General features: G+C 55.0%; 9 protein-coding genes across 9 annotated transcripts; 6 read left to right on the top strand and 3 right to left on the bottom strand.

The window, feature by feature from the left end:
- Positions 1-499: 499 nt before the first annotated feature.
- Positions 500-2,309, top strand: INS49_007166 (uncharacterized protein; the record flags this gene model as incomplete). The annotated part of the gene is made up of 3 exons (XM_043167931.1): positions 500-656; positions 852-1,332; positions 1,388-2,309. The coding sequence occupies 3 exons, from the start codon at positions 500-502 to the stop codon at positions 2,307-2,309; spliced, it is 1,560 nt and encodes a 519-aa protein (XP_043029075.1).
- A 191-nt stretch (positions 2,310-2,500) lies between these two features.
- On the bottom strand, positions 2,501-4,984 carry INS49_007165 (uncharacterized protein; the record flags this gene model as incomplete). The annotated part of the gene is made up of 2 exons (XM_043167930.1): positions 2,501-4,575; positions 4,867-4,984. The coding sequence occupies 2 exons, from the start codon at positions 4,982-4,984 to the stop codon at positions 2,501-2,503; spliced, it is 2,193 nt and encodes a 730-aa protein (XP_043029074.1).
- Positions 4,985-7,943: 2,959 nt separating this feature from the next.
- INS49_007164 (uncharacterized protein) lies at positions 7,944-9,538 on the top strand (the record flags this gene model as incomplete). Its single annotated transcript, XM_043167929.1, has 3 exons — positions 7,944-8,552; positions 8,607-8,653; positions 8,707-9,538. 3 exons carry the CDS (start codon positions 7,944-7,946, stop codon positions 9,536-9,538), a joined length of 1,488 nt encoding a protein of 495 aa, XP_043029073.1.
- A 1,993-nt stretch (positions 9,539-11,531) lies between these two features.
- Positions 11,532-13,043, top strand: INS49_007163 (uncharacterized protein; the record flags this gene model as incomplete). Its single annotated transcript, XM_043167928.1, has 1 exon — positions 11,532-13,043. One exon carries the CDS (start codon positions 11,532-11,534, stop codon positions 13,041-13,043), a length of 1,512 nt encoding a protein of 503 aa, XP_043029072.1.
- Positions 13,044-14,495: 1,452 nt separating this feature from the next.
- Positions 14,496-15,987, top strand: INS49_007162 (uncharacterized protein; the record flags this gene model as incomplete). The annotated part of the gene is made up of 3 exons (XM_043167927.1): positions 14,496-15,222; positions 15,281-15,407; positions 15,483-15,987. 3 exons carry the CDS (start codon positions 14,496-14,498, stop codon positions 15,985-15,987), a joined length of 1,359 nt encoding a protein of 452 aa, XP_043029071.1.
- A 673-nt stretch (positions 15,988-16,660) lies between these two features.
- INS49_007161 (uncharacterized protein) lies at positions 16,661-18,641 on the top strand (the record flags this gene model as incomplete). The annotated part of the gene is made up of 2 exons (XM_043167926.1): positions 16,661-17,542; positions 17,613-18,641. 2 exons carry the CDS (start codon positions 16,661-16,663, stop codon positions 18,639-18,641), a joined length of 1,911 nt encoding a protein of 636 aa, XP_043029070.1.
- A 376-nt stretch (positions 18,642-19,017) lies between these two features.
- On the bottom strand, positions 19,018-19,569 carry INS49_007160 (uncharacterized protein; the record flags this gene model as incomplete). Its single annotated transcript, XM_043167925.1, has 1 exon — positions 19,018-19,569. The coding sequence occupies one exon, from the start codon at positions 19,567-19,569 to the stop codon at positions 19,018-19,020; it is 552 nt and encodes a 183-aa protein (XP_043029069.1).
- A 595-nt stretch (positions 19,570-20,164) lies between these two features.
- Positions 20,165-21,593, top strand: INS49_007159 (uncharacterized protein; the record flags this gene model as incomplete). Its single annotated transcript, XM_043167924.1, has 2 exons — positions 20,165-20,298; positions 20,372-21,593. 2 exons carry the CDS (start codon positions 20,165-20,167, stop codon positions 21,591-21,593), a joined length of 1,356 nt encoding a protein of 451 aa, XP_043029068.1.
- A 1,326-nt stretch (positions 21,594-22,919) lies between these two features.
- Positions 22,920-24,764, bottom strand: INS49_007158 (uncharacterized protein; the record flags this gene model as incomplete). Its single annotated transcript, XM_043167923.1, has 3 exons — positions 22,920-23,264; positions 23,334-24,500; positions 24,561-24,764. The coding sequence occupies 3 exons, from the start codon at positions 24,762-24,764 to the stop codon at positions 22,920-22,922; spliced, it is 1,716 nt and encodes a 571-aa protein (XP_043029067.1).
- Between the last annotated feature and the right edge of the window lie 1,168 nt (positions 24,765-25,932).

The following is a 25,932-nucleotide window of genomic DNA, read 5'->3' as shown; positions in this document are numbered from 1 at the left end:
TTGACCTTCGCGTTGAAGCAGTGGAGATGGCATGGGGACGCGAGATCCAAACGGCCCCTCCTCCTCTATTTCTTTCGCCAGATATAAAAGTAGTCCCGAAGCCCCCAATTTGACGGCAACAAAGGGAATATACTTATCCTCCCTTATGTAAGCAGACCCAAAATGACATGTTCTGAGTCCTTTGGTTTCGGTTGAGTTCTAATATGGCGACATCAACGAGCTAGAAGACTATTGCATTGAAAAAGTCTACATATGTACTTTGTCTTTTGTACACCTGACTGCTATTCTGCAAACCCCGGCTAATCGCATATTTCTCTCTCCAAAACCGGCGCTAGCAACCAACGGACCAAAGGCCATGGTTAGTCATGCAGGATGAGACATCAACCAACCAACTTGTGATGATTGAAAACAGGCCCAGCACCTCAAGACGTCCCCGGCCTTTGCCGGTAGCTACACTTCTTACTTTTTATTTTCTTGTGGCCAACATACAAGCGTCGATATGGCACCAATTAACCTCAGCTCAGCGTTTGCGACGGCCTTGTGCGGAGTTGTGGCAGTCTGCGTGTTTCTCTGGAGTCTTCTGCACCTCACGCATGGCAAAGATGAGCCTCCCATGGTCTCTACCTCTATTCCATTCGTCAGCCCCATACTAGGCAGTAAGTCTCTGGGGGACGGGGATGCCTTACTCAATCGGCTCGAGTATCAGTGGTTATGTTGGATGGGGCCCTGAGGCCCAATTTGCTACGAAGTGGTGTTGCGGACTTGAGGGCTTTTGCTCCCTTCACCGATTCCTCGTTCACGAAGGAGTGGTAATCAGAAATGAGTGACCTCATTCACTAACAGTGAAACAGTGGTCGAATGGAGTAAGGACTTTTACGTGCACATGCGGGAGCAACACCGAAATCTGCCCATCTACACCCTCAGGTTACCCGGGGTCCGCCTTTACGTGATCAACTCGTTGGATCTCATCCCCGTGGTGCAGCGCCAGTGGCGCACACTGATATCCGCACCGATACAAGTGAAAGCTGCCAAGGTGGCCATGGGTGCAAGCAAGGAAGCCCTCGCCATCATGGAAAGTGACATGGTGACCGAAAAAGGCTTCATGAGCGGAATGGTCAAGGCCACCCACCCCACCATGAGCAACGGGCCGCCATTGGACGCTCTGAATAACGATGCGTTTGAGGTCTTTGACAAGGCACTAAAGCACTTATCTTCGCCCACGACCCTCAGTATGTACGATTGGATCAGCAGACTGGTCATGCGCGCGACAACAGAGGCGATATATGGGCCGTCTAACCCGATGAGAGACAGCCGTAGCCTCGATGCCTGGTCGTAAGTCTCGCAGTTCAAAATAATGTTTTTTACCTATTCTCTAAACTTTTTGCAGCAAATTTCACCCATCGCTGATGTACATCATGCTGGACATCCTGCCACAAAGCATCTTCTTCGGGCCAGCCATGGAAGCCCGGGAGCGTATGGTTAAGGCATTCACGAAATACTACACCGAAGGCAGCTACAAGCAAGGCTCCGCCTACATCCAAGAGTTCATAGAGCACTGCATCAGCCAGGAGATACCAGAAGACGACATACCGCGCCTCCTGGTGGGCACCGTCTTCAACAACGTCGCCAACACAATCCCCTCCGCCTTCTGGGTGATCTACCGCATCTTCAGCGACCCGGACGCCCTGGAGGAATGCAGGCGGGAAGTCAGCCAGGCGGTGCGGGCCGGCGACGAGAACGGGACCGCGGAGTCGGTCCTCGACCTCAGCCTCGTCTTGGCCTCGTGCCCGACCCTCCTCTCCACCTACCACGAGGTCTTCCGCCACCACGGCATGGCCAACTCGGTCCGCGTCGTCCGCGAGGACTGCTCGCTGGACGACAGGTACCGCCTCCGCAAGGGCGGGCTGGTGATGATGTCGGCCCGGGCGCAGCACAGTAACCCCGACGTGTGGGGCCCGGACGTGGACGACTTTCGCCACGGGCGCTTCCTCAAGCAGCAGGGTCAGCCGCGGCCGAACCCCGTTGCGTTCCGGGGTTTTGGGGGTGGCACGACGCTGTGTCCTGGCCGACACTTCGCCACGAGTGAGATCCTGCTCCTGGCGGCGCTGCTGCTGCTTCGCTTCGATGTTCGGCCGGCTGCGGGAGAGTGGGTTGTTCCATCGACTGCGAAGTCTTCGCAGGCTGAGGCTGTGGAGCAGCCTGATGAAGATGTCGAGGTCGTGTTTGTGCCGAGGCCCGAGGTGGCTGGGAGGACATGGCGTATAGAGTGCTCTGGGCGCCGGGATGCTGAGCTCTTGGTTCAGAAATGATCAGGTGTTTTGCTGAATGATCTCCGTGCTTCCGTGGTCCCGAGGAATCATTATGAGGACGAACAACCGGAAACTACACTGATGCCCAAAGTCTTGAAGCTGCCTTCTCGTACTTCTCAGACATCATCCCCTAAAATGAGTTCCGATGGGAAATAGAAATCTATATTAAAAGCACAGTGCAATGAAACTGTCTACTCCAACATTTTCTCTACCGTTGCGCCTCCAACCTGTCTCGTCCATAAGTCGTTATACCTTCCTCCCAGCGCAATTAGTTCCTGATGCGTTCCGCGCTCGGCCACCTCGCCGTTATGCAGGACAACAATCTCGTCCGCGTGCACGACCGTCGAAAGCCTATGCGCAATGACGAACGTCGTCCTCCCATTCCTCAACTTGTCCAAAGCCCCCTGGATGCTAGCCTCGGTCATCGTGTCGACCGCGCTGGTCGCCTCGTCCAGGATGATGACCTTAGGGTCCTTGAGGAACACCCTCGCGATCGCGAGGCGCTGGATCTCGCCGCCCGACAGCTTGACGCCCTGCTCGCCGACGCGGCTCTCGTACCCGTCCGCGAACGTGAGGATCCGGTCGTGGATGGCGGCGGCGCGGCACGCCTCGAAGATCTCCGCGTCCGTCGCGGCCGGCCGCGCGTACCGCAGGTTCTCCATGACGGTGGCGTTGAAGAGCAGCGGGTCCTGCGGGACGACCCCGAGTGCATCCCGCAGCGAGCTGAGCGTCACGTCGCGGATGTCGTGCCCGTCGATGGCGATGCGCCCGGACGTGACGTCGTAGAAGCGGAGCAGGAGCTTCATGGTCGAGGACTTGCCGGCGCCCGTCTCGCCGACCAGGGCGATGGTCTGCCCCGGGGCGGCGGAGACGCTCAGGTCCCGCACCGTCGGCCTCCTGGGGTCGTAGGAGAACCCGACGTTCTCGAATGCGACGTGGCCCTTGACGTTGGGCAGTTCCATGGCGTCCTCCTTTTCGACGATTGTCGACTTGGTCTGCAGCAGGCCGAGCAGCCTCTCTGCATCGACCAGATCCGTCATCAGATATCGGTAATTGTGAGCGAGGAACTTCATCGGCCAGATGAGACTCTCCCAGTACTGGATGAAGAACACAAAGTCGCCAGGGGTAGCTCGCCCGGTGGAGATCTCGTACAGGATCAGACTGGAGATGGTGAAGAACGTGATCGGTACTGTCAACTCGAGCAGCGCCTGGACAAAGGCATCGCGGACGGCATACTTGCGACTAGCATCAAGCTGGAAGTCCACGGCCCGCCCGAAGCGCCGGCTCTCGAAGCTGAACATGTTGAAATAGCTGACGGTCTGCCAGCCCTGGACGGCCTGGTGCAGTGCCCGCGCTTCTTCCCTCTCGGCCTTGCTCGACACGCGGCGGTTTTCGATGTTGACGCTCGAAGTGTAGACCTCCATCGACATAAAGGCTCCTGTAGCTATGAGCATGGTGAGGGCGACATAGACGTTGAACTTGGTGTACAGCATCCAGACGGCGAGAAAGAGGTCCAAGACCGTGGGCAGGATGTCGAGAAGTGCGGTCTCAAGGAGGTTGGCTAACGACTCTCCCTGCTCGATGGTCTTCATGACCTCTGCAGAATCTCTCTCGGAGTGAAACTCCATAGAGAGACTCATGACGTGGTTGAAAGCTGCATTGGTGAGCTGCCGATATGAGTACTGCTTGATTGGGATCTTGGCGAGGTCTCTAACCAGACCCAACCCCGCGTCGTCGTTAATGAGCACGAGAAGTAGCCACACGAATAGGGCACCATAAGGTTCCTGCTTGTCAAGTATCAAGTTGGTGACGACGCCGAGTTGGGCCGGGATCAAGATGTTGAGCGCTCTTTGACCAGCGAGACAGGCGAAACAAAGGAAAATGGAAAATTGAACCTTGCGATCCTTCTTGGGCATTATGTAGGGGATGAAGATGGAAAAGTCTTTGAGATAGCCAAGCCAGCCGCCAGCCTCTTGAAGACGTTTCGCTCGTCGTCGCTTGACGCTGGCTGCATCATCTTCGTCGTCATCGTCGCTATCGTCACTGCAATTGCCAGGGGTGTCCTGACTGGCAACCTCAGTGTCGGTGTCGTCATGGAACGGCACACTGCCATATCCGTTCTCGCCAGTCTCGGACTGCGCACGAAGAAAAGGTTGGCTTTCCTCCGCATCAGGCTGCTGTCGTGTCGCAAACTGCCGGCTGAAGTCCGCGAGCACCAAAAGCAAAATCGCTGAAAGTCTGGCCGCTTGGGCGCAAAAGTTGGCGACTGTCCAAGGCGTTGAGAACCCATTCAGAGCGGCAAGAACGAGCAACGGGATTTCGAAAAGGAAAGTGATGACTGAGGCTCCCCAAAGGAGATATCGGGAGTGATTTGACGCAATCCAAACGCTGGACCAGGCAATCAAAGAGAGAACGAGATGAACGGCGTCCGGTGTTTGACTGCCGAGAGCATTGCCCTCGAATCCGGCGATTATGACTTCACCAAGATACGTTGTGATAATACTCAGAAGTAAAAATGTGAGTGGTGTTGACTGGTGGCGCACCGGTGCTGGCGTACAAGTCTCCGCCTTGGCTTTGCTGCTTCGTCGAAAGCACGCCGAGACAGACAACAGGCAGAAGAGACTCAAGGCGCAGCCGTAGTGAAGGGCTTGGCAAGCCTCGAGGCGGGTGACCATGTTGCTGGGCGTTTGAAAGCCGGAGATGACAATCGATTATGAGAGAACCTCTCTCTGGCAGCACATAGTCCCATCGTCACGCCCACGTATTTAAGCATCTGTGACCGGGTACATAGGATCGGCACTTTTTGTTGGAGTTCAAAATTCGGTTGCAGCCGATGTCATTCTCGGGTGCTTAAACTGCGAAGATCTGACTCATGCCGGGGCTAGTCATCCGCTGGGGCCAATCTTAATGCAGACTGCGGACTGCGGCTGATTCTGTAGGGGCTCTTTGCACTGCACTACCGCATAATAACGGCTTCTGACATATCGTGGGGGAGACTGGTACCCGAGAAAGCTCGACATGTGGGTAAGGGCACATCAAACAAGCCTTGTGGATCATTAAACATTGAACACAGCCCAGTTCTACCGTCGATGTCACCGCGATGACTCACTCTGGACTCCCTGCCCAGGAGAAGAGCTCTTCGCAAAGCCGCGAATAACAAAATTGAAAAATTTCCGAAATGCGCCCAGACTACTCGTCTGACATAGGGCACCTGCTGCGCCACTGATGTTAAGAAGCCTGCGCCAGGCTCAACCGCCGGGTTGCAGTCAACGGCTTCGGTCACCCTATCCACAGTGAGACCGGGTAAAAGAATAACCGTGAGGTTCACACCGCCAACAAATGGCATTGATGAGGATGATGACCATCTTACAAGTAATCATCTAGGTAGACTCATCTACTCACCCCACAAGACTTAATTCCACACAACTAGATCCCCTATACTACTTCTACTAGGAGTCAGAGCCTTCAACACCGCATTCTTCTCTTAATGCACGACACATTCATAGACATGACTCACTTCTCTTCAACATATTCAGGCATAGGAACTTCGCCACCGGCGTCCTCAAGCCCCAGCGAGACCGACAGCTGAATACCCTGCGACGTGCTCACACGCAGAACAGTCAAGGGCTTGGTCGTGTCAGACGCCCGGGTCGATACGGCGCGCACGATCCCCGAGATGACGCTGAGGTGGGCACTTGTGATGACGCTGTCATAGAAACCCGGGGAAGAGTGCGGAGATAAGGAGAATGAACTTGCACATCGCAGCACCAAGCGCACACAGACTTGATGCCCTCAGATATCTCTGCGCTGCTCGATTTGTCGGTGCAACTTGTGTCAGTCCAGGTGCGTCGCAAGCGCCTTTCGATTGCCTTGATGTAGATTGCTCCATCTCATGGTATTCAGTCTTTGTTCGGGTTGCCGTGGGATCATTCTCAATGTCCTGAAAGCTGACTTCGTCAGACAGTAGACTCCATTTGCGTGAGAGGATAGAGTCGTCAGGTGAGTCCATACACAGTACTTTAGCTTGATGGTGGTAGCACCGTCAGCCGCATCCTCGGTCTTCAACCGCCACTTTATGCATGGCAGGTGTGGCGGTGAATGGGGGGTACAGTGAATGTAGGGAACGCACGCAGTACTTACATCGGTGCTGTCTGGACCCCTTCTGCACTCAGAACTTAGCCATACGCCCACTTCGTATACAAAAAATCACATATTTATCAGACCCAGTCTTTCCTGCCACAGCAGGACCTAGAAAGAACTTGAAGCTTCGGAAGAACAGATTTTGTTTAATATTCATAGGCGAAGTTGATGAGTAGACTTCTAAGGAAAGCAAGACTAGGGGATTCAATGGCTAGATGACTTTACTGCTGCTGACATCCTCCCTGCATTTTTGTAAAATAATTTAACACTAAAACGTCGCTTGTCTCCACTCCGTGCCTGGGTTGGCATTTGGGCAAAGAAAAAACGAAGAGCAGAAGTTGCCAAGTCCAGGAATTGGACAAGGCACCTTCGAGGTGTTCTTGCATACTGTAGACCTAGCGATTAGCTTCCTAGGCGACCGCAGCCCGAAACAGTTGCACCAGAAACACCTCCTGGCCAGATTGCTCGAATGTTGAAAATTCTATGGTTTGCTTACCTGTAGAGGGGACGAGTTTGGTTTAGGGGGGGGCGGATGGTCAGCTGACCATCAGTGAATATACTCTGAAGTTGCGTGACGCTCACAATGGTGCAGCAGATTCATCATATGCCGTCGAACCAGCTGGAACCCCATAATCCACTAATACCCACAAGTTCTTGCCTCCGAACGTGCATGACTCCGTTTCCATATCAGCTGGCCACGCTACTGTATGCGCGCGGTTGTCATCCATGCTACCTAATCCGCGCTCCGCTAAGCAGAAGCTGAATCCTCCATGCAGCAATGTGAAGCCCAGATTAGCCTATGCATTTAGTATACTCCACACTATACAGCTGGCAGCTGCCAAGTTCGTGTCTGCACGTTGTCAGGATTTTTGCCGGGTCGCGTCGAGCGGTTAGGACCTGTAGACAACGGGCTGCTAGCAGCACCGTAACACGGGCACATGCTGTCAGCCGGAGACGGTCGGGGAGACCAATGGCAATTTTTGCGAATGATTAAAAAAACCGGTTGTGTAAGTGCAAAATGCATTGCAGGGTGCGGATAGGATGTGCCGTGTCACTTAGGGTAAGTTTGACGCTCAATGAGGGCGTGATATGACGTCTGCCGCATGCTGACTTGGGAGACTAGCTGCAGTCAGACTTGGAAAGGCTCCTGAATAGTTCGAGGCCTGGATCAGAAAGTCGTTTGGAATTTGGTACTCGTATATGAGGGTGCATATTAGCGAGAAGTGTATCCACGGTATTGGTGCAATGTGTGACGCCAGAGGATCCCCTTCTCCTGGCCAAGAGAGACTATTCTACTTAAAATCGGATCACCCGGAGCATTCGTCTCGTTGCTGCGCCCAGGACGTCGGCTCTGAATGAAGACTAGGGCATGCGCTGTCCGGATAGAGCTGTTGACATCGTGAGGTCCAGAGAAGGATAAATAGTGTTCACTTCTCCCAAAGGTCCTGCGGGCACTGTCCCCTTTTGATTCAGTGTATTGAACGCAGACCCATGATGTTGCCACTCTTGATCTCCTCAATTATCCTCGCCTTGGCTCGCTCGGCCTTGGCTGACACCTGCTCGTCCGTGGAAGCCCTCCGCTACATCAGCGTAACCCGCTCCCTTGACCTCGCTTACATTGAAGAGCAATCCCAATACTGGTCCACGTCATGCTCAGCTCTGCAGCCTTCTTGCATCATCTTTCCCAAGTCATCGGAGGAGGTCTCCACCGTTGTGAAGATCCTTGCGAACACGACCGAAAAGTTCGCCGTCAAAAGTGGCGGGCACAATCCCAACAACGGCTTCTCGAGTGTGCAAGGTGGGCCCTTGATCGTCACCGAGCATCTTGACCAAGCGAGTGTGAATCAAGACACTGGTGTCATTGACGTAGGGCCGGGCAACCGACTGGATGGAATTGCAGCGAAGTTGCAAGGGAGTGGATGGACGTTCGTTGGTGGTAGAATCGGGAACACCGGCGTAGGTGGGCTCGTGCTTGGTGGTGGATTGTCCTACATGTCGGCACAGTACGGATGGGCGGCAAGCCAGGTCCTTGAGTACGAAATCGTCTTCGCCAATGGGACTATTGGCCATGTCAATAATGACAACCACCCCGATCTATTCAAGGTAAGATCGATCCATCCCCTGGGGCCCGACAGTATGCTAAGTTCTTTCGTACAGGCCTTGAAAGGGGGCGGGAACAACTTTGGCATTATCACAAACTACAGGTCAGTTTTCATATATGTACGAGATGGCGTGCAGGGGCTTACCACGTGCTTAGGTTGCAAGGGCAACGTCAAGGAAACGTGTGGGGCGGCAATCTGGTGTACTTGAGGACAACGGAGAAAGACAAGAAGCTTCTCCAAGCAGTACGTGATTTTACCGAGTACAACGACGACCCCAGGGCTGCTGTCATCGTGACCGCAGAGCGCACCAATGTCGACGTAGTGGACTCATGGATCATCTTCCTCTTCTACGATGGCCCGTCTCCTCCAGCAGGCAAGTTCGACAACTTCACCGACGCCAACCCGCTGATGGACACCACGCGAGAGCGCACATACGCCGATCTGATGGCCTCGAGCAACTGGGTTGTCCTGAAAGGAGTGGTGGTGGACATTGCCACGGAAACGATCCCGCTCCCCAGGGCTGAAGATGACGTCAAGGTGATGGAGGAGTTACACAACCACTGGAGGAACGTCACTGAGACTACGCTGCTTGAGCCTGGCATCGTCGCGTCCATTGCGTGGCAACCGTTTCCCAAAGCCATCGCCAGGGAAGCTCGTGCGCGCAGTCCCGATCTCATCGACGCGGATGACTCCGTTGATCGAATCATCATCGAGATGAATTACGCCTTCGCCCTCCAATCGAGCTACGATAGAATGGCCGACACGATGGAGGCAACGTACGGAGGCGTCCGGGAGCGAGTGCTGGGCTGGAAGGAGGATAGGACACTTTCAGAAAGTTATGATCCTGTGTTCATGAACTATGGCTTCTTCCGCCAAGACTACTTTGGGAGGCTGAAGCCAGAGAACAGGGCGCTGGCGAAAAGGGTGCAAGAGGAAGTAGACCCAGGTGGGCTCTTCCGGACCAGGACCGGTGGATGGAGGCCCTAATTGTTGTGCCTTTTGTCTTCGACTTTCAACTTCATTTCGCCAAGTCAAGTCGTGGAGGAGAACTACCACAGTCGACAAGCTTGCTAAAGCGAATCCAGTTGTCTCTACAGTTAGCCCCAGATTAGCGGGCAGAAAGAGTGCCTTAGCAACCAACTGAGCAGGATCCACAGCTGTCTGTGCACGAAATATCAGAAGTTACTCCAAAGAATTGAGAGAGCGCTTAGGCTTCTGGTGACTTTGGTTGCGTGTGGACGGAAGGCGGCGCGTGACAAGCTGGATGCTATAGGATATATGATCACGTCACACCAAGTACCTATACAATCCCCCGACCCTTTCTGGACCCAGTGAGACCAACATTCAACCCAATTGCAAAAGGCAAAAACGCTTGCCCTCAATGCTCCTACGTGCCCACGTGGACGCTTGCTAGAGCTTAGAGAGCCGCTATCCAAGCCCATTCAAGAACATAATGTCGACCAGCACAGGATTGAATCCAGAATCGGCGCTTAACACCCGCAGCAATTGATGCCCTGGGCCGCGTCGGCGCAGTCGTTGAGGCAAATAGCATAGGCTGTCTCGCCGTAGACCTGCTCTTGGATGCAGGTGGCGGTGCACTCTCCCTCGGCCACCCCGACGCAATCAGCGTAGGTGCCATCTCCGTAGCTAGGCGGAATTTTTAGTCATGCGTCAGATAGACTAGAAAGATGAAACTCTGCAAACTTTTCTATACTACAGCCTAAAACATCAACCCAGTGAACGTTTGGAAGTAGGCTATAGACGGGGAGTGAGGAATGGCAAGTCTGCTCCTGGCAGCGCGGGACACAGGACACCAATTGGGGAGCTTGAGAAACAGCCTGGGCTCGATTCGAAGGGAGCCAACGCCGAGGAGGGTGTCGGTACTATATCGATTGACAATGCCGGCGTTGCTGCGCCTATGAGTACTTTACACATTTTGTTGATGCACGAAGGTATGGTTGCGATGGTGACAGCCAAGGAAACCAAGTCTGGAGAGATTCTTCTATTGGAGCGCTTGGAGGCGGATCTGATTAATTACCTGCACGTGTTTACGTGCCCCCTCCCATCTTGAATGTTAGATGCGATAGTCTGATTATTTGGAGAAATAGTTGACAGGTGGAATACTTAACTCACTTATCACCGTCGTACTCAAAAGGTCAATAGCATTAGCAATTTGAGAATGCGAACACGATAGATCCGGGTAATTCAGGTCATGGGTCCGTCTACGTAGTAGTCTCTCCGCATTCTCAACTACCAACACAATTTAACTAGGCGGCCGAATCATGATTGCAAGTCATGCCTTGACTGTTTCTACCCTGTTGGCGGGAAATTGCTTAGGACAACTTGGCTCTACTAGTAATCCTCCGAATACCACATGCCCATTCCACATCTGTGAGTACCATTACCCACTATACAGTACAGTTTGAGCCTACAACAAGCAGCGTGCAACCAGAAAGTTACACTCTTTACCCCGCCTTCATGAGTGGAGTCGCTCTTGCGGCTAAGTCTTGCAAACGAGTAGATATCGTGACATGGCACAAATTCAAGCGTGTGTGCTCATTCTATGATCCATTGTCTAGCCACTTTCTGCGTCCCCTTACTATCCACGATTCCTCTCCTGCATCACGTTGCTTCATGTCTTGCTGATCGGGTTCCTACACGCAGGCATCTTGACTACCGCCCAAAGCATCCCGCCTATCGCCGTCCCGGAGGTAGGAGTCTCGGCATACCCTTTCGCCCTGAGTCAAGTGGCGCTGAGCAGCAGCCCCTGGACGGACAATCAAAACTGAACGCTGAACTATCTCCGATCTGTAAATGTCGATCGACTGCTGTACAACTTCAGGGCAACGCGCAAGCTCTCCACCAACAGCGCCGCGGCAAATGGTGGATGGGACGCGCCAGACTTCCCCTTCGGCTCGCATGCTCAAGGACACTATCTCACAGGCTGGTCGAACGGCTATGCGGTGTTGCGCGACACCACATGCCGAGACCGCGCGACATATTCGTGGCTGAATTGGCAAAGTGCCAGGCAAACAACGGCGCTGCGAACTTCAATGCTGGGTATCTGTCCGGGTTTCCAGAGCCAGAGTTCAATGCTCTCGAAGGTGGGACACTGAGCAACGGCAACGTGCCATACTACGCCGTTCATAAGACCATGGCTGGCCTGCTCGACGCGTGGCGCATCATTGGCGACACTAAAGCACGCGATGTCTTGCTTGCGCTCAGTGGCTGGGTCGACGAACGCACCAAGAAGCTCAGCTCTTCCCAGCTGCAAAAGATGCTGGGCACCGAGTTTGGCGGCATGAACGATGTCCTCGCAAACGTCTATCAGCTCACAGGAGACAAACGGTGGCTTACTGTTGCCCAGCACTTCGATCATGCGGCCATCTTCGACCCTCTCGCAAGCAACCAAGATCGCTTAAATGGACTTCATGCCAACACGCAGGTGCCAAAGTGGATCGGGGCTGCTCGAGAGTACAAGGCTACTGGTACCACACGCTACTTGGACATTGCACGAAACGCCTGGGACTTCACCGTCAATGCTCATACATATGCCATCGGGGGGGATAGCCAGGCAGAGCACTTCCGTCCACTCAATGCAATTGCGCAATACTTGACCACCGACACCGCTGAACACTGTAACACCTACAACATGCTTAAATTAACTCGGGATCTGTGGACCATGGACCCAACGAACATCAAATACTTCGACTTTTACGAGAGTGCGCTGATGAACCATCTCCTCGGGGCTCAAAACCCAGCGGACAGCCATGGTCACATCACTTTCTTCACACCCCTCAAACCCGGCGGAAAACGAGATGTCGGTCCAGCATGGGGCGGCGGCACCTGGAGCACCGACTACGACTCCTTCTGGTGCTGCCTGGGCACGGCTGTGGAGACCAATACCAAGCTGATGGACTCCATCTACTGGTACGACGACTCTGGAGTCTACGTGAACCTCTTCACAGCCTCGACGTTGGATTGGTCGCAGCGCAGTGTCAAGATCACCCAGTCGACGACATACCCCGTCAGTGACACAAGTACACTGCAGGTGACCGGCACGGGAGACTGGACCATGCGCATCCGCATCCCGCAGTGGGCTTCCGGCGCAACAATCACGGTGAACGGGCAAGCAGCAGGCGTCGAAGCCAAGCCCGGGAGCTATGCGGTCCTCAAGCGCAAGTGGCAGTCAGGTGACATCGTCACCGTGAAGCTGCCGATGAAGCTGAGAACGGTGCCTGCTGCTGACAACGCGGGCATCGCTGCTGTGGCCTATGGGCCGGTGATCTTGAGTGGCAACTATGGGACCTCGTCTCTTACCGCATCGCCAAAGCTGGACTCAAGTTCAGTTCGTCGCACCGGTACTTCTAGTCTCGCCTTCACAGCAACGGCGGATGGCAAGGCGGTCAACCTGGGTCCTTTCTATGACGCGCAAGGCTTCAATTATAATGTTTACTGGGCGACTACTGGCTCATTTCCCGCCTCCAAGTAGTATTAGTACAGTCTGAGTTTATTATCACGCCTTCGAGCACTGCTGACGGAACTAAATATTGACTGACAAGAGGACTCGAGAGCGGCCCGAAGGCTGCTGGCAAGCGCTGTGTAACTACCATGTGTGGATCTATTGGCCCTGACTCGTGACATTCATACTTCGTTCACTGATCTTCTTCTTGTTTGGTATAGCACAGCACATTACACAGGATTTGCTGATCGTTATCAGATGTAGTTGTGTAAAAGAAAGGAGAGGAAGCTGCACCTGCAGGCGCCTGCTGTCTTGAATGCGGGCTGGTGGGCCTTGCGCTCATATTGTCCCATCTGATGGAATTCGATCTAATCTGATCTGATCCAATCAGGCCTTCCTCTGCTGCAGTCGTCGTTAGACTTCCACACTGCTTAATTGAACACTTCCTTATAGAGAAGAAAATCTTGAAATCCGGGGTTTTGCTTCCTCATGCCCTGATGAAGGTCTTGAGAGTCGAGGGCATTGTGGCTGGGGTGACCCGTGCGCCACGCCTGCCGCTGAACTCAACTTCAAGCCACACCCAGCCCAGTGTGCTGTAATATTAATTGGATTAAAGTTTCGCTCTACACTTTTTCGAGCCCCTCCTCTAAGAGATCAGCCTTTGAAGAGCAGCACCCCCTACTGCAGGACATGCTTGCTCAAACCTCACCGGCCCTCATCATGTTCACTTGGTTTTTTTCTTTTTGTCCTCCTCGCAGCGCTTATGTTTCTCCAACGCCAAGACCTGTCACGACCAGGATCCTGCTCGACCGTTCGTGTATTGCCTCTCGCTTGTCCTGGCTTGGTTTCCGTCCTGTGTCGTGGTTCTGTAACGTGCTTGATACTAGCGCCACTCCGGGCCAAGGCCTGCCAGTGACACACAGATCCGAGGGCCAGGTTGGCGCCCCAAGGGGGTCGAGGGCTGGGGATGTCGAGGCCCAGGTCCAGGTCCCAGGTCCACCAGCGACGGCCCATTGCCCCGGATGGCTGGGCCCGCAACCTAACCAACTAGTCTATTAACCGGGCCATTCCTTATTTTGCTCCCCTGCTGGCTCCTGGTGCTGCTGCTCGTGTGCGTTTGAGACCGCAGCCTACATGCCTTATCCGGCTGTTTCAAGCACCTTATCGCTCCTCCGCATCGATTGATGAAACATCCAAGCGGCGGCGTCTCATTCGGCATTGGGTTCGCAATAAGGTAGGGTAGCTTTCTCGGAAGAAGATGAAGAGCTTGCTTATTTGGCGCAATGGCCCTTTGGTTCTCCGTCTCATTCAGTGGCCACTCTGTCCGTGAATGATCCCACAGGTCATGATTTCTCCTTCCTGGCAAAGTGAAGTTGGAACTTGATCTATTATGAACCGCGATTAATATTTTACTTCATTCATTGACCTTCACTTCTTGTCCATACTGCCTCTACATCGTGAGCCTCGATACTAAACGGCATCATGACTCTACTCGGGTGGCTTGCGCTATGCGTAGCGCCCGTGGTGTTCGCCCACGAGGTCTCTTCGCCCCTACACAAAGCCGGCCTTTGTCACTCACCATTATCACGCTCATTCCCACTGCTTTCCACCCCGGTATGCTCCAACGACACGCTCATCACCAAGTACCTCCCGGGGGACAGCCACAGCCCAGCCAACCGGGCATGGACGAGAGCGTCGTCATGCACGGCCAACGGCACGGCGGAGTACTGCATCTTCGTGAGCTCGACCTTCGCCAACGGCCGGGGCATAGCTGTTCTCACAAGCCCCGACCGGGCAGACTACATCTCGAACCTCCCCGGCTTTACGGATCCTGAGGTTCTGGCGCACGAGAACCGGGACGAGGACCCGGAGCTGTCCAAGTTCAAGATGGTGCACGTCCCCGGCAAGGACATGGGCGTGGTGGCGACGCAGCCGTTCCAGCGCGGCGACCACATCATGACCTTCACGCCGGCCATCATCATCGACTACGCCATGTTCGACGACCTGCCCGAGGCGGACATGCACCGCCTGCAGGCCGAGGCCATCGACTACCTGCCGTCGGACCTGCGCGGGCGGTTCCTGAACCTGTCGACCCACGACGGCGCGAGCGGCCACATCGAGAGGGTGGACAAGATCCTGCGGACGAATGCTTTCGATGTGGATGTTGATGACGAGAACAACAATGGGCTCTACGTGGTGTTCCCTGAAAGTCGGTTATAAACTCTCCAATCCAGTCTCCCAATGCCGTGACTGACCAGAGAACACAGTTTCCCGGTTCAACCATGACTGCCGGCCGAATGCAGATTACTACTTTGACCCAGACACGCTGGCGCAGCACATACACGCTACACGGCCCATCCAGATCGGGGAGGAGATCAGTCTCACATACATGGAGTAAGTAGCCTCCAGACCAAAATATGGGCAGACATGGCTCTCGTCACGGCTGCGACTAACGAGTGACACCCACAGTCCCATCCGCACACGGGCCAAGCGGCAGGAGAAGCTCTCGCACGTGTGGGGATTCCGGTGCGGGTGCTCGCTGTGCACGCAGCGGTCCGACATGACGACGGCTTCGGACGAGCGGATCCGGCAGATCAAGCGGATCCGGCGGCAGCTGGAGAACTACGAGGCCGGGTCGTCGGCGACACCTGAGATGGCGGACCTGTTTGTCAGCCTGTACGAGCAGGAGCGGCTCAGCGGCAGCATCTACGAGGCGTACACGTTCGCGGCCATCGAGTGGAACGGCGCGGGCGAGCCGTGGAAGGCGATGCGCTATGCGCGGCTGGCCATCGAGACAGGGCTCGCCAGCGCGGGTCCCAAGGACAGGGACGTCAATGAGATGATCAGGCTGGCTGATAACCCCTGGGCTCACTGGAGCTGGATGCTTCGGACGAGTAAGAGGATGAGCTGGGGCGCGATGAGGCCAATTGGGGGCGGCATCAGTCCGGCCGACGACGAGGACGACGATGTGTAGGCTAGACGCTCGCTGAGTGGCTGTCTGTTCTGTTTTGGTTGGTCTTGTTAATCTGGAGTTGGCGTTTGACAGTCAGTGATTGATAGCGATTGACAGCGAACGCACGAGTGAGGGAATGCCCAGACAGTCTCTGGCCTCTGGCCTCTGGTCTCTGGTGCAATGTGCAGCTGGTGTCGTGTCAGCTCAAATGTTTCAAGCCGAAACCACCCAGCCAGACGGGTGGTGAAGGTCCTTCCTGTGTTGGGATGGCGTCATAGAAGCTACCGGGTCCCACCTGCTTGCCCAGCCCACTCCTGCTTCCTCTACCGGTACTGTGGAGAGCTGCCTGCCTGCCCCACCAAAGAACCTCGAAACTCCCTCCAGGGAGGGTCCAGCTCACTGCGGGGTTGCCATCTGCATCGCACATGTGGTCGCTTGTGTATCTTCCAGACCAGACCAGCCCAGGCCAGCCAAGCCAAGCACCTAGCATCGACTGTCTGGCACCCAGCACCAAGCAAGCCTGCAACAAGCATCTCATCCCATCTCGTCTCATCCAGCCCCGGGTTCCTCACGCTCACTGTAACGGTACCCATCTCCAGTCCGACTCTCCTGTCTTTGCGTCAAAAGGCCCTGCACTCAACTCACCTGATTGCACACTTGTCGACCTGACTGCGCATCCCCAACGCTGCTCGCCATGGGAGACACTGCAAAGGCTATCCAGGCGCTCAAGGAGTCGCGGCCCCCAGCAACAGACAACTTCACCTACCTCACTCTGATCGAGCAGTTCCTCTCGCCAGAAATCCTGCCCACCCTCAACGAGATCCTGCAAGATGCAAGTCTCACCTCGGAGATCGGCTGGGACCTTGTCGACAAGCTGGCCCCCGTGCAGGGGTCGGAGCAGGTCCTCGAGACTGTCGCCCGCCTCGGCAACCCACGCGAGTGCATCATCAAGGTCCTCGAGGTCCTGGAGGCCTTGCAGGTGCCTGCAGAGAAGGAAACTCCTGAGGACCTGACCCTGGACGACGGCGACGAGGCCAAGGGGAAGCAACAGCCCATCTCCATAGAAGAGGCAAACCGCCGCTTCATCACCCTGCTGGGCATGCTCGCCATCCTCCACAAGCGCATCAAGACAAAGTACCCCTCGCGCTTCCTCGCCTCCAGCCTGCTCACCATCTATAAGACCTATCAGCCCAACCAGGAGCAGACTGCCTCCATCCTGAACCTCGTCCACTCCCTGTCCGGCCAGAGGGCACGCCCGCCCCTGCCTGAGAGGAAGTCCAGCGTCAATGTTGCCAACCCGGACCATGACGGTGACGCATCCAAGAATGCCCCGGATCCCGAGGCCGACCATGAGGGAGACTCATCCGACGAGGATGAGATTCAGAGACGCCTGTTACTATCCTTTACGAGTTGCGTGCTTGAGTCGTATGTTGGTGCCAACGACATGTCCTGGTCGAGGAGGCTACTGGAGTTCTACAACCCAGACAAGATAGTCCCCGGTAGGAAAACAGCCACGCAAGCCTTTAGGGACGACCAGAAGCTGGCAAACAGGGACGCCATGGTCGGAAAGCTGGTGGTGAGTGGTTGACCGACTGGTTTCCTTTGCAAACTCATTCTCGGAGCGTCTTGCTCACACTTCTCACCAGGCACTCACACGGGATCTTGGCCTATCCAAGTGTCCCAGGTCCATCATTCATGACATCTGCAACGAGCCGGTCAACAGAACACCCCTGACAAACATAGAAGAGGCGTCCAACGCAACGGACATTGACCTCTCAACCGGCGGCATGATATGTCTGATGGCCTACTGGGTCTTCTCATCAACCGTCTTCGATGCCGACGCGCCTACGCCCGAGATGCACCTTTTCCCAGACCACCTGACGCTCCTCGAGAACTTCCTAGGCGAGACGCCCCAGTCGCAGATCCTAGAGCACCCCGCGACCATTGAGGCGATCCTGGTCGTCGGCCTCTGGCTCGAGGAGAACAAGCTCATTTCCGCGGACGCCGCCAAGGACGAGCCCAACTTCATGTCCTTCCACCACGCCCTTACTCTCTGCGCCGTCTTCCACCCGTCAATACACGTGCGCAACGCCGCCGTCACGCTGGCGGGCCTGATCCTGCACGACGACCCGGACGACGCGGACCGGCTCAAGATCCTCGAGGACCTGCTGGAGAACGCGCCCTTCGCCTCGCTCAAGGCCTGCGCGCTGACGTGGCTGCGCGAGGAGCTCATCAGCGCGCACAAGGCCTCCACCGAGGCCAAGGAGCGCGGCGGCAGTGCCAGTGGCAGTGCCAGCCAGCAAGGCAACGTCTTCGCGACAACGCAGTGCATAGAGCAGCTGCAGTACGCCATCTTCCCGAACCTGGTGTCGGCGCTCGAAAAGGCCGGCACGGAGGCGCTGCTCGAGTACTGGACCGAGAACTCGGCGTTCCTGATCCAGGCGGCCAACTTCGCCTACTTCCTGTTTGCGTCTGACACATGCAAGGAGGTTGTCCCCGGGGCCATGGGCGCGGCGGTCGAGCAGCGGTACGTCGAGCCGCTTTTGGCCGCTGCAGGGAAGCTGGAGGAGCGGATAAAGAACGACGGCGACGGCAACGACGACCAGGGCGGGCAGGCATTGCTGCTGGAGCTGGATATCCTGCAGACGAGACTCAAGGGCCTGCCGCTCCATTAGGTACGGGGCGGAGGGGATGAATCATCAGTTCTTGTAAACAAGACACGGTAGATTGGGCAGGCGCCCTCGTGGGCAAAGATCTTGGAGTGTGGGGGGCTTTACAGACCGTGGGTTTAAGATGGTGGGTGGGGGGCGCAAGGAGCATCACGGTTTAACTTCCATTCAGATAGGTCGCGCGGCAGCATTTACCAGTGTGGGCGACATGAAATAATTCAAGAGTAGCAGATGTATTATAGAATACAAGCATCAAAACAACGCCCATAACGCCTCTCGCTGCGCCATGCCATGCGTCCCGCCCATGAATCAACCAACCCGAAATGCCTCCTGAATATCCTATTTCTCCAGAATCATGTGTCCCCTCTCTCTTCCCCTTCCCTCAGTCCCGACCATCCCTCGGCCTGTCACCGCCCTCCCCCTCCGCCCTCTCAGCCGCCTTGGCCGCCCTCTCCTCCTGTCTCTTCCAATGCGCGCCTTCCTCGTAGTCCCGGCCGATCTTGAGCGCCCTCCTCAGCCTCTCGTCCTCCCGGATCTTCTGGTCCGCCATCTCGTGCACCTGGTGCATCTTGAAGCCGCCCCCGGGGCCCTTCCTCCTGTCCACCCCTGCTCCTCCTGAACCCCGCGCGCTCTCAGCCAGCAGCTTCTTCCTCAGCGCCGCGCACTTCTCGTCGATCTCGTCGTCGCCCAGCTCGCCCTCGTCCTCGAGCTCGTCCCGCAGCTCGAGCACCTTCACCTCCACCGCGCGCTTGCGGTCGTGCTCCAGGATCCCTTTATCTGGCTGTCTCTGCCGGTGCTTGGGGATGTCGGAGGCGGAGTCCCGCGGTGGGTAGGGCGCGCCGCTGTCGCGGGGCCGGATGTGGGCTAGGTTGCGCTGGACGTAGCCTGAGGTCCCGCTGCCTCGGGGGGTGGAGAGGCCTACGTTGTCGGACATTGTGGGTTGAGTTTGGAGGTTCCCCTCTTGGCTTCTTCGATTTGGCTTTTTTGTTTCGGATGGGAGGTAAGTTGTTTAGGTGGGGAGCTGGTTGGTGCTGTTCGATGTGGTGATGATGATGTTGGTTTAGAGTTGCTCTGCTCTGCTTTTGCTTTGGGGGGAATTGGGAGCCCGGCCCCGAGGCTCAAAAGATACCGATTGGCGATAGGGTGTTTTGGGCAGGCGGTGTGACGATTTGCCCCACTTCCAGGGTCCTCCGCGCCAGGGGCCTGGGATTTCAGCGGCAATTGGAGGGGCTGCCTCTGACGTTTTGCGCTGCAGGTGCTTAGAATCCTTGGCCTCCTCGGCGACTTTTATCGAGGACGACTAAGAGTCACAGAGAATTCGACTGTGAGTCAACAAAGCCCATTTCATATCTTTATCCCACAACTTCAGTCTTTTGGTTTAGTTCCAGGTCTGTTATTTATTTTGGAGACACAAGTCCCAGTCTTTTCCTGTTCTCAAGTGTGTTGTTAGGGCAGGTCTGGTTTCTGTTCGTTGCAGAGTTCGTTCTGCCCACCGGCAACAAGCCCAGACAGCAGCGTCGAGTTACAAGATGCCCGCGTTCGAGAGCCCAGAGCAACCCGCTGCGGAAGTCGCCTCCACTGCGGCTGCAGACTCAGACGTTGCCTTTCCTCCGGTCACAAGGGATCATATCCTGCACTGCTCTTACGACTACTGGTTTCCCAAGTGAGTCGATCTCACTCTACCTTACTCACTTGCCTCTGCGTTCGTTCATGATCACGGCTAATGCATAAGTCAGATACCGCACATCATGCATCCGCTCCCGTATTATCAAGCTGCCTTCAGAGTTCATCGAGTACATCCGCGAGGACGGCATAATACTCTCGAGCGATGATCCGTCTGCAGCGGCAGATGATGACGATGATGACTGGGAGCCCACGTCGAATGCGTTCGCCCCTCCTCGCCCTGACGAGCCGGAGCAGGTCTCGGACTCGGACACGGAGGATGACGACCAAGAGTCAACACCATCGCGGCTCCCACCGAACCAGCGCTTCCCAGAGCTGCACCAGAAGATCAAGGACACCATCAAGGAGCTGGGTGGCGAGGTCGCACCAAAGCTGAACTGGTCCTCGCCCAGGGACGCCGCATGGATCTCGCCACACCAGAACACGGTCAAGTGCACCTCGCCAAACGACATCTACCTCCTCCTGAAGAGTTCAAATTTCATCACCCACGACCTCGACCACGCCTTCGACGGGACAGTCAGCACCACCACCACCACCACCACCTCGTCCTCCAGCAACGGCGCCGCTGCCTCGAGCCTGGGCTTCCATCCGGTCCTCGTCCTCCGCTCCTTCTTCACGCCCCACCAGGCCCTCGAGTTCCGCTGCTTCGTCAAGCAGCGCAGCCTGGTGGCCATTGCCCAGCGCGACCTGAACCACTACAACTTCCTGCAGCGCCTCCGCCCGGCCATCGCCGCGCGCACCAAGGACCTGTTCGACTCGAGGCTGCGCTTCACCTTCCCGGACGGCAACTTCGTCTTCGACGTCTACATCCCCGAGGTGCACAGTCTGGACGACGATGACAGCGACAGCGAAGACGACGACCCGGGCAAGAAGCTCGGCAAGGCCAGGCTCATCGACATCAACCCCTGGGCGCCAAGGACCGACACCCTCCTGTTCGGCTGGGACGAGCTCCTGGCGCTGCACGTGCCGAACCCCATGATCGGCGTGGCCGGCACGGGCGTCGAGGACGGCGTGGTGCGGCTCCGCATCGGGGACGGGCCTCTCCCGGGTGGGGAGGACACTGCGACCGAGGAGGATACCGAGGAGGAGGAGGACGACTATGAGCCGGAGCTGCGGCTGGTCGACAAGGACGACCCCGCCGCATACAACTTCAGCTCGCCGCAGTACTCGGCGCACAAGCTGCCCAAGGAGGTCGTCGACGCGAGCGCGTCTGGCGCCGGCGGGCTGAGGGAGTTCGCGCAGCAGTGGAATGAGATGCTGAATCGTAGACGGTAGCTCAGGATAGGAATTCATGGCCGTTGTGTCACAGCACGAAAGCTCCACAAGATGGCCCGAAGGACGGATGTATGTATGGTCATGATGCGATTTTCAAACCGGCCAGCAAGCCCGACCAGGCCGCCGTCCCGCCAACCTGCACCCTTGACCACGTACGCATACAGAAGATATCGAAGCGACGAGGCGTAATTTTATGCAATGCGAAGCCAAGAAAACCTGTTGTGTTCAACTAGTCGGCCGACTTCAACTAGGATATGTCATCCCAAGGTTGCCGGGCGTAAATGAAGGAACATTGAACAGCTCTGGGTGTAGCCCCATGTGCAATTGAAACAACTGGGTTGGGGCAGAAATTCTCAGATTGGAATCCTCGTCATCTGGACTACGGAGACAGTGTCAGATGTTGCTCATTAGATAGTCTTTATCCTGGGTACTCCATTCCTGGCGTAACTTTTTATATGTCAGGCAAAGCAGATATCAGACACGCGAGCCTCCAAACGCCGCTTTATAGACACATAAGAGAATAAAAATCACTGTTCTCGCAAGCTAACCCGTACTTCTCGGCTTTTCGTCTGTAGAATCCAATTAATAACATGTGGTATGCCTGGCGGATGTCACGACCGTGGAGACTTTTAAAGTTCTTGAGCCAATGTCGGAGATAGTTGGTTATAAATGATAATGAATGCCATGGGACCCCGTGTACGTCAGTTCAAGTATGCATCTGTGTTGTTATGGTAGGTCTGCCCTTTGCTTAGGTATATTTGGCTCGCATCCAGTCAACATAGACTGTAAGGCCAAGCTGTGAGCGCTCCCTTTCAAGATGATCTTGCAAAGAAGCCAGTTAGTTGAAAAGAAAGCCCACTTGGTACCTGCATTAGAAATGTATTTGAGCAGATGAACATTGGGTGTGAGAGTGGTTCATCTCATATAGTTCCTCGGCAGCCATTCCACAGAATCAGAAGTGAAAAGGCTCGACCTGTCTGACAAAGGAACGACATCATCCCATTAACATGCTCGTATGATTCGAGGCTGGGGCTCATCAGAGGCTCACATAAACCCAGGCTCAGCCTTGAATTACAAGACCAAGCGCCGTGAGCAAGTTTGAGGTGCGTTTTCCAATGGGTAAGCCCCCGAAGAGAAATGCACCCAGAACTGGCCGCATTGATAGTGTTATTGTGCTGCTAGGAAGTTATAATATTAGTGCTACGCTAATATTTGACAAGCTCTTCACATTTCTTGTCTTTAGATCAAATTTTATCACTGTATGAAGGGACTGGATGCATACTGCTTAAGAAGCATATGTGTACAGATTGAAAACGAGACCACAGATCAAAGTGAATTTGACCTTCTAGTTGACACCCCCAATAACCACCCACCAAGATTCCTTCCAGCCGTGGACCGAACATCCCCATCAATTGGGCTGTCGTCGTCCGATTCTAGATTTTCGATCCACTCGTGCTCACGGATCGATCTCTCCGCCACGGGAAATCCGTCTTCACCTCGGAGCCAGGTAAAAACGTTCCTGGTCACCATCTCTGACACTTCGTCCTCGGGATCAAGGCTATCATAAACGACGGCAAAGCTGTTGTTACCGGCAACAGAAGGTCTCCCAGCCTTTGCACGGATGGCAATCGCCAGCTTCCCATTTCTTCCCTGTTCAACCTTCTTGCCACCCTGACAGTCCCAGGTAAAACAACTATATTCAAGGCCATGAGCTGCCGAACATCGGGCATGTCGACGAACGTCAAGGTCTGTGTCTTCCATGGCGGTGCAGCCGAACGGAGCAAATGGAAAGAGCGGTGGGACTGCGTGATCTGGTTCATGGGACAGGTACATCAGGCGGCACTCGTCAGCTCGTGAGATCTCTTGGGCGTCGGGAGGAGGTTTCGTGGTGGGCTCTTGCATGAAGGACGCATGCGTACCAGTCCAGGCAGCAGCGCTAATGTCGACCTTCCACCAGCCCATACGAGCTTCTTGAAGGCAGCGCTCCTCGGCGCCCGTGATAAAGGCACCTAGCCACAGGAACCCGAGCCCTGGATCCCTTTCAATAAACGTGCTCAAGAGGACACGTGGGTCCCCGGCCTTGTCGGAGTCGAGGAAAGCAAATGAGCCCTGCAGCCAAGCTCCGCAGCTATTGCAGGCCACATCAGGTTCGAAGAAGATGCTGTTCAAGAGAGCTTTCACTCCCCTCGCGTTGCAACTCAGTGTGAGAAGCCGATCCAGCTGCCGAGGTTCCATGTCCCAGGACGGAAGCACTTGGGGCTTTTCTTGACTGCGCGTTGCCTTGCGTGGTAGTCGAGGAACGGGCAACTTGATTCTTCTGGTGTCAAATTTTGCCACTGGAATGAGCAACGCCGCTGCGAGGGCTGCTTGGCTTTGCTCGGCAAGGTCGTGAAGATGGCAATACTCTGATAGATAGCGGACAGCGGTGCTGAAAGACGCAGGACACGAATTTTCCACTGCTGAGCAAGGCTTAATGTTTGCAGATATCGTGAAATTTGGCCCTGGCTGGGTCCTGATGGACCATGGCGAGCAGAGAAGGACACCAGTGTCACTGCGGATTGATGCGTCCCAGCCGCCGTCTGCCGCAAGAACAGCTGTCCACCACCTCGCAGCGGCATCATCCACGTCACCTATATCTACCACAACAGAATTATCATCATCTTCCAGTCCATGCGGCCCATTGCCAGAGTTTAGCTGCATCTGGTGGCCGTTGTAGTCGGATATGTCCGCGCCAGGAATCAACTCTGCCCATCGTGCCGACAGTATGTATGCCCAGGCGAGCATTAAGATGGGAACGTGGGTGATTTCTCTTGAGATGTGGTTCAGAAAGCTCGTTGTAGAATGTGGAGCAGAACTGAAGACGATCGTCGTTGGGCAGTTTGAAGCTACATGGAGGATCATCTCATCCTGGAATGATGAGAGATCGCAAGGTCCTCTGCTGGTTCTCTAAGTGGTTGTACCCCTTACGGTAGCCGTGTTTGAGAAGGATGTGTCGACTGTGAGCCTTTCTGGGAAATAGGGATGGTTGGGAAACGCTGAACAAAGGTTGGAAAGTTGAAATTGTAGGTGATTGTGTGCGGCGGCTATCCGCCAGAGTGCGGCCCAAGTCTGGTATCCCCTGTCGTGCATCGCCTTGAAGGCTTCCACGCTCGGGCGAACTGCATCCTCCATGACATCAAGATCTTAATGAGTTGCTGAAGAGACATACGAAATCGTAAGGTGTTGTTGCAAATGCTGGAATCGGGCGATGGAGTTGTTTGCCTGGAAAACTAGTAGTAATCATTGCGTGATTAGTCAGCCTGACGGGCCATGCAAAGACCACACTGAAGGGGAACAGAGTCACCCGAAGACGAAAAAGATCCGCTAGCTTATAAGCAATGAGAACCAACAATAGCTCACATACACAGATATGTGGATCTTGGCTTGAACTTAATACTCCATGCTAAACACCAAAATTCACATCATTCTAGTCTCGTAGTTCAACAAGGCCCACCAAGTTGGCCAAGCGTCAGGCGAACCGCCGCTCAATTCCTGACCACATCGGTCCGCCATGGCTGCAGAGACCCACGCCTGATGTGCTTGCTGGTGGCATCTAGGAGTGCTGCGCTGAGATTCCAAACATGCTCGCGGGCTAGATGAGAACATTTATATCATGCTCGAGTCTCTCATCTTTTTTAGGCCCGGCTTCGCTTGTATTACATGTTCACATTTCATACTTCTTGGCTCAAAACCCCTGGCACGCCGAAGTGGTTACCACACCCGTACGAAATTAGCTTGTATTCGTCATAAATATTCTGATCAGACTTTAGTGTAAGGAACCGGGATACCCTAAAACGTCTCAATATTCAGCAGGGAACTGACCTCAGCTTTGATAGCATCTCGTCACCTACAATCACAACATATATAAGCAACAACAAGCAAGATGAAATCCTCTTCTATGAAAGGAGCTTGCTCTGTGTGGCCATCAAAACAGTGTTCACATCAGAAGAATTTGTATCGTCATGCCTCGTATCATCACTGTTTTGATCTTGACGGCAATGAGCGTCATCAGAATGGAGATGTTGTCTGCAGGGAATGTCCTGACCATGGTCGAACGAGCAAGGCTCAAAACTTCGATCAGAGCCCTGTCGTTGGCAAGGGTGAGGATGGAAACCTCCATATCACCAAAGAGGGCATCGTTCGCGACTACTAGTTGAGGCATGCGGAATAATCTCACCTAGGATGGTAACAAGGTTCTTCACAGATAGTCTTTCTTATCGCTGCGTACTTAGGTTTCCAGCAGAATCTGGGATAAAATTGGAAATTGAAGAATTATATTTGCTGCTATCAAAGCTTGGCG

This window comes from Diaporthe citri, assembly GCF_014595645.1.
Source record: "Diaporthe citri strain NFHF-8-4 chromosome Unknown scaffold_2, whole genome shotgun sequence".
NCBI classification, from domain to species: Eukaryota; Fungi; Ascomycota; class Sordariomycetes; order Diaporthales; family Diaporthaceae; genus Diaporthe; species Diaporthe citri.
The sequence above is the reverse complement of the archived record's forward strand: the minus strand, read 5'-3'. Positions and strand labels throughout refer to the sequence as shown.